General features: G+C 40.0%; 2 protein-coding genes across 3 annotated transcripts in view; one reads left to right on the top strand and one right to left on the bottom strand.

Moving 5' to 3' along the window:
* Window positions 1–314: 314 nt before the first annotated feature.
* The window catches only part of LOC122405440 (pyruvate dehydrogenase (acetyl-transferring) kinase, mitochondrial), a 24,621-nt gene continuing 17,670 nt past the window's right edge, over window positions 315–7,265 (bottom strand). Inside the window, exons 2-8 of the mRNA XM_043410176.1 lie at window positions 6,042–6,249; window positions 5,471–5,655; window positions 4,573–4,737; window positions 3,853–4,028; window positions 3,179–3,403; window positions 2,302–2,525; window positions 315–1,934 (exon numbers count right to left, since the gene is read on the bottom strand). Of these exons, the coding sequence (XP_043266111.1) occupies window positions 2,337–2,525; window positions 3,179–3,403; window positions 3,853–4,028; window positions 4,573–4,737; window positions 5,471–5,655; window positions 6,042–6,249 (1,148 nt within the window). The 3' untranslated portion in view covers window positions 315–1,934; window positions 2,302–2,336. The remainder of the gene's footprint in view (window positions 1,935–2,301; window positions 2,526–3,178; window positions 3,404–3,852; window positions 4,029–4,572; window positions 4,738–5,470; window positions 5,656–6,041; window positions 6,250–7,265) is intronic.
* The window catches only part of LOC122405444 (protein CDV3 homolog), a 22,341-nt gene continuing 21,904 nt past the window's right edge, over window positions 6,829–7,265 (top strand). For both annotated transcript variants that reach the window (XM_043410189.1, XM_043410188.1), the window contains exon 1: window positions 6,829–7,237. The gene's annotated coding sequence lies outside the window, so the exon portion shown is untranslated. The remainder of the gene's footprint in view (window positions 7,238–7,265) is intronic.

Genomic DNA, 7,265 nt, shown 5'->3' with positions numbered 1-7,265 from the left:
TTTCGTCTTATTTTGGCTTCTAGAATCTCCCATTAAAATTTCTCCCAGGGTTAGCCAAACACCCTGTATAAGTATGGCCATAGAACGTATTAAAATAATCATTTTTGTTAGTTTATAATACCAAACAAGAAAAATTATAAGATGTGCTATCTTTTTATCCAGAAGTGTAGTTTGGTTAGATAGACCAAAAAGTAGATTGAACTGTTTTTAATTTACAGAAGCCCAACCTACCATTTAGTTATTTAAATAAAATTCCTATAAATATTAATAGAGATGGTTGTGGATGTCGAATAAGTAGACAGTCGTAGTTATCGTGTAATATATTTATTAACAATTATCTTATAAGAGTTCGCTGGTGCTATGCACACGAATATCTCTACAGTCTGTAATTACAGCTAGAAATTATCGCCTATACAGATAGTGCTCCGATTATTCTAAATATCTAAGATTATATACACGGGGGAACGTACAGAAATTGTTGAAACGAATTTTGTACAGAACCGTCTCCAACATGGCGTCAGGATCGAACAAATATTATTCTCGAACAACGAATACAAATATCAGTTTCCCTCCTAACCTCAACATTTGCTCGCGACTTTGCTGACTTGAATATTGGCTTCAAACGATTCCTTAATACATTTAATTTACAAACGAGTTTACGAACAAATAGCACAGAGGTGTAGCTTACGAATCGATCGAAAATTTGTATTAGTTATTCGCGAATCAGATTTGCCCAAATCGCCGTACAGAGACCAGCCATTCCAATTTATTCTTCTTCTCGTCTTTTCCATTGGTAATCGTGCTCGTGTCCGAACTAACTGAATCTTCGCGCAGATGGCGCTTATTATTCCCTTTTCTTCCTCGATATCCTACTTAAGGTTAGAGACTTAAAAAAATAACTCATCGTTCCAAGGCAGGTACGCGAGTTTTGCATAGTTTCTATTCCCGGTTGCAAACACGCGGAGAAAACAGCAACGTCACCTCCGCTTTCAGACTTTGTAACGTCGATTCACGACGCTGTTCTCCTGCCAACTGCACCGTAAGTGCCTCAGAATACAAATGAATTCGTACGAAAGTATATCGGTTTGTTCACGTGTGTGTCTGTGTGTAAAAGAATTAATCGCGTAGAAATGTTTTTTTCGTTCGGTTTAGTCTTATAAAAATTTCATTACAAACTGTAGGGGGTTAGAGGGAGGTGGAGGGAGTGCTCGTTCGAGAGTCTGTCCGTTCACGGTACATATATACAGTGTTCTCCAAGGAGCGGGCGAAAAGTGTTACCAATAATTGATATTGTTCACTGCTCGGCCAATCTTGTCCTTGGATCTTGCTTCGTCGTTTCTGTAGCTCTCGCGCGTAAGTAATCCATAAATTGTCGTCTCTTTACATCGTTACAATTTCCCTAGCTAGTCAACTAAATTCGCGCGTTAAATCACAGTTCGCATTTCGTGTGCAATTCGTTCTACAAACAATTCTCGCTAAAACCTTCGAACGCGAAGGAAATGCCTTTTACGATCGATCAACTGAAACGCCGATTTAACACTAGAATTACCAAACCCGCTCAAAATGACCCATTCGTAATTTCTGATAAAACGTTTTGTAATAGTCGATAAATCTGAAGTTCTGAAATGCGTAATATTTTCTGGGGCACCATAACATGTCCTGGATGCACCGACGTTTCAAGACTTTCGCTGTTGCGTCGACAATAGCGGCGACGAACAGAGCAACGAAGAATACAGGGCGACCCAAAGTTAGGTTAAATTTCGGATTACCGATTACCATGTGATATGTAGAGTTGTACCGCCATCGCGACCAGTCGTCTACGATTCTCTCGTGAGAAAAATGCGAACTCGATTACGGAGGTCCCGATCGCTGATCGGCTCCTATTTCGTTAGGCTTTGCGACCCAATAGTCGCCCGAGACTCTTTCCGAACCACCTAGATAGAGCCACAAGCAGTTGTCTGGATTAGCAATATGCGATTCGTTCGTTTCGTCGATCGTCGATTATCACTAGATTTAGTTAAAAAACCATTGCCAACACTCTGAAATAACATCTCGAATTTTGCCAAAATTTCTAGGCACTGAAGATCACCAACATCAGATCTCAAATTAAATTTTAGCAAAACTTGACACGTTACTCCGAAATGTATTTCTGGCATAAAAATTAGTTTGAACAGAAAGAAGTGAAACGTTTGAAGATTCAACGGGCTACCGGTTTTTTGCTCCGCCTTTAAACGACTCGATTCAGAATGCAATTTCGAATTTCTAGAAGCAACAAGCTGCAGGAGCTACGTGTGTACTTACATCCCTATTCTTTGGCCGGTAGAGATCAGATATCACTAGCAATTCCTAGCCTCGATTCCTCGCGGAAGCTTGTGCCTCTGCTCGTTGCTCATGCGCAACTGCCTCGTCGCCATTCCACCCCCGCAATGGCTGCTCCAATCAGTAGTGGACACTTGGGTGCGATAGAACTTGGACGAAGTCTTGTTGAAGATTGGCAACAGCTCGTTGGCCTCGTTCGACAGAGCCTGAAGGATCGTTTAAAAACTTGCTTGACAAAGATTTAAGAATGCAATAAGAGGGACGAGCTTACAATTGTTAACAACTATAGGAATACACTTGTTTAGCATCATTTGAAACATTCTATTTGTGTGGTTGAACCTCCACTTTTCTGGTCGAGAGAATATGTAAATTTGTTTGGTGATGTATAGTATACAGGCTGAGTCACCTAACATTTGCATCTCAAATATCTTTATTGTTTTTGAAGATACGTCAAATGTCTTGAGGGCAAAATTGAATGGTACAATCGCTTCACTTGAAGCACAGGGACAAGGGGAGTCAGACGCCCATTTATCTATCTCTCTCCCTTGCTCTCAGTCAGTCCACACGTGTGTGTAACTGTCGCGACGAATAGCGAGCGAGAGATCAATGCATACGTGGGAATACGTGTATCCCTCCTACTTCTCTCGCAGTGAGGCGACTACCAGGAATCCAGGATCGCATCGCGCTCGTAACAAGACATTTGACGTATCTTCAAAAATAACAAAGATATTCGAGATGCAAATGTCAGGTGACTCACCCTGTATATTACTAGCGGAAGTGTCTTGCAAGCATTTAAATAATTTCTTGCATTCGATAAAAGCAATTTAAAATTGACGAATGAAAATAGTACTATACTTGCCTTGAGATACACAATGGCGTCCGTGCCATAACCGTCGCAGCTTTGAAGAACGAGGTCACCGTGGAAGTATCTGGCGTACAATCGAGACACTGGAAGACCGTAACCGTATCCAGCTAGTGGAACGTTGTGGGCGTCGCTTATGCTTGGCCGAGGCGCTGTACTGTACATGTATTTAAACAACTGGTCCATTTGGGAACGCGGAATGCCACCACCTCGGTCGGTCATCTGCAAGAATTATCTTAATAAAAGGATTTGCGGATTACTATCAACGGTTCGCTAATTATCGCCGAATAATAATCCATCAAAATCTTGGAAAATGTTACAAAAATAAGGATCGCAATTAGAGGGAATGGTAGGAGTCTACATCAGTATCTTTCAATAGCCACGTTATTGCGTTTGGACAACCTTGTGGGTGACGTAAGTAGCTTACAAGCGCAGCTGGGTGTAAGATATCCGATGCGTTGATATTGGATATCAATGCTGACGAAAGTTTGGATTCAATTACTACGGGGACAAACAATAATCGATATTGTCGTGGTTATTCATAACTCGTGTATCAAGTAACTGCTCGTAAGAGAGCCACGAAATAATCGATTTTCTTGGAACTTTAATAATCTTTGTTTCTTAGAATGTTTAGAGTTCTGGACATTGTTATCGACCGGTTGCGCAATTACCTTCACGCAGATGTCTTCTTTACCGCGTGACACGATGACCTCTATTGGCGGATAGTCCGACTCTGTGCCATGGTGTTCCATAACCGCTCGCATACTGTTCTTGAACAGTTCGAACAACATGTGGAACAAATGGCTCGGCACGTAAACTATCCTAATGTGGCTACATCGTTCGAGCTCTGAAACGAAAGAGACAGACAACGATGAGATAAACAGTTTTTCTTTTTTTTTTTTATATCGTTTTTGTAATTTTTTAAACGGTACACTGAGACGCAAAAAGTTATCGTCGTGTCAAGAACAGGCTATTTCATCTTCCAAAAAAAAGATTCAGACCTCGCGATAATCTTTATTCTCAACGGTGTACGTTGTTATTATATTTTATTACGAGTCGAATTTAAAGAAATCCACGTTCAAACTTTCCCGTTTACACTGCCACTCAAAAGTGTGGAGCACCCTTCTTTTTTTGTAATAATGAAGCTTTTATTACGGATACCTATCTACATATTTAATTGACAATTGCACGTCCCTGAGTTCAGCAGCCATTTTCAATTGTGATGAAAGGTGCTTTAAACTTTTAAGCGACAGGTGGATATTTTCCTATCTAATCGTGGAATTAAAATGGTACACCGTGACAATGTTTCCCTATACCAACTGCAGAATATTGTTGATGTTATACTACTTACTAGCGATACATATAGTACAATCAACATTTTTCAAACTTGCCGTTATGCTGTTTGACTATCAGTTCCGGGCTAGCCAAATAATATTGATCGCACAACAACCTTGCTTTCTCGTAAGCGTCCTTCACGACGCTGACAACGTCACACGATGGGTCTATGGATCCCACGTGTCTGCTGTGCTCGTTTAGTTCGCTGCCAAACAGCAGGGCTGTAACAAAGAACGTTCCTTGGAATACGATGCAGATCTACAAAGACGAATCTGCATTGTCAGTGATCCGTAACACAATAATGATTCTTATTCGTGGCGCATTCATTTTTCATATAGCGGGGGGGTGAGTTTCGACAACAGCTGATGTTTATGCACAGCAGACATCGTCGAGCCTCGTAGCAGTGATGGACAATCGTGGGAATTTTGGACATGCGCATTGAAACGCATGATCACTGCCGTATACACTTAACTAGAATTCAGGGTACCGTTGGATCCCACTAAGGAACAAAATTTAAGGAAGTTACAGAGAAAGAGACTAAAACAAAAAATTTCCTCGTAATCTACACGAGTATAGCTAGAGAAATATGTAGGGGATCTTCGATAAGTTAATTTTTCTGTGATTGTCGAGCATTTGAAGTAGAATGCCCCTCTTTTCGCGCTAAAGATACATCTATGGCAGAAAGCTAACGCATGCGCAAAGAGGAACCCTACGAGGGAAAATTCTAGTGCGCATGTCCAAAGTTCCCGCGATTGTCCATCACTGCCTCCGGAATCGCCTTTATCTCCCGCCAACAGCCGTAGTCGACAACCAAAAAGGACAGTAAGTGAGAACGAGAAAGAATAAACTACAGTCGAAGAAAATGAATGGAAACGTTCAACTTACGAATCATGTATGGGTCAGGTTTAAGAATCATTACTGTACATAGAGGTTGCACATTGAAATCGAACTTACTGTGTTGATTGATCAGCATTCGAATGGAAATTCGCGACATGAGGAACCTGTCCAAGAAATACTGAATGTTGTTCTCCGTTTGAGAGTCCACGTCGTGAGATTCCTTCAGTTCCAGGACCCCTTGCGCCATCGTTTCCACGATATCCTTGTGTCTGTTCCGGATTTTGACCAACGCTTGGCAGAATCTGCGGGAAAGAACAGGAAGGATCGTTGTTAATCCCCTCCGATTGGAAAAGTAATTATGAAAGTTATACATATACAATGTGTTTGATGAGACCCTCTCCCCTTAATCTTTAACGCGACATGGGCTCTGAGATGGACATAACCTCGAATAATAAACGAACGACGAACAACTGTTCGTACGTTCCTGGTAGAAATGAGAAATTAAAATTTTAGCTACAAAACAAAAACGTGACTGTTCGATCAAATGAAAATCTAACTCTGTTACCGTTACTGTTGCGATTCGATCTTCCTAGGGTGAATGGAAATGGTTTGTTTGCACGAACTGTTTTCAACGAGCGAATTCTAACGTGAATCGTTCAAGAGACTGTTTCTAACGTTGAAGACTCACTTGTCTAAAGTGGTCTCGTTGACTTCAACCTTCTCGAAGAGCACGATATCCTCGAACGAAGTGGCGTATAAATTATTAACTATACCCACACTAGGCATTCTCAGTAAGTTGTCCGGTAGCAGGTGGATCTCCTTCATAATATTGGCCAGCCGGACTGGCAGCTCCTTCCTTAAGAATATAAAAGACTTCCTTTCGCAAGCACTTAGTCCTGAAACATAAAAGGTTTCCTGTAACTACGATTTCACCGTACAAGTGCGGGGCAATCACAATTCTATTCAAATGTACTATAGTAAACGCGTTCTTGTAACAAATAGAAAACAACGATATTGATCGAAGCGTATCGTTCATTCTTATTCTTGAAAAAATAATGTATCGTGAAATATATTAAAAAAAAAAAGGATATATCTCAGGGAGGAGTGTTACATAATTTTATAATTTGAAAGATAAAGAAGTACAAATAGATACCATCAGTTACAATAAAAGTTACGTTGAACGTTTTATAATATACAAGTAAATCAAAAAATTATTATTAAGTAAAAGAAACTATACAGGGGGATTCTAGAGGCCAAAATAAGACGAAAATCAAGAATACCAATTTCTTGATGGAGGCTTCGTTAAAAAGTTATTAACGTTTCAAATTCCGCCTGTGAGACGGGAACCGTGCACGCTGCATACTTTAACTTTAAACGTTAATAACTTTTTAACGAAGCCTCCATCGACAAATTAGTATTCTTGATTTTCGTCTTATTTTGGTCTCTAGAATCTCCCATTAAAATTTTTCCCACGGTTCGTCGAACACCCGGTATATATAAAATTGTAATTGAAATATAATATTGAAACTAGTTTCATAAAATTATTTAGGATCAAAATTAGAATTACAACAGTTAATAAGTTTTCTTCTCTTACGTAAGTATTTTCCGTGCATTCTGTTTCACTTCATATCTTCGTTTTTCCTTGTTTGTAAAACTGGCGTGGAACTACATATGTGTGTAACATTCGACGCGAAAACATTTTGCGAAAGATCGAGAAACAACATACGGTACGCTTGGATGAAGTATCCTTAATATTTAATCCACGTCGGACAGCAGATCGAACTACTACACTATATCTTGGCAATTTCTTTTTTACGATCGCCGACTCAAGAGCAACAACACAACGTTATCTCTCGTGCTTGATATATTTCTTTCCACCAGAAGGTAAACAACGTTATCTCTCGTGCTTGAT

This window comes from Colletes gigas, unplaced genomic scaffold, assembly GCF_013123115.1.
Source record: "Colletes gigas isolate AHSC1104 unplaced genomic scaffold, ASM1312311v1 Colletes_gigas_Sc00004, whole genome shotgun sequence".
NCBI classification, from domain to species: Eukaryota; Metazoa; Arthropoda; class Insecta; order Hymenoptera; family Colletidae; genus Colletes; species Colletes gigas.
The sequence above is the reverse complement of the archived record's forward strand: the minus strand, read 5'-3'. Positions and strand labels throughout refer to the sequence as shown.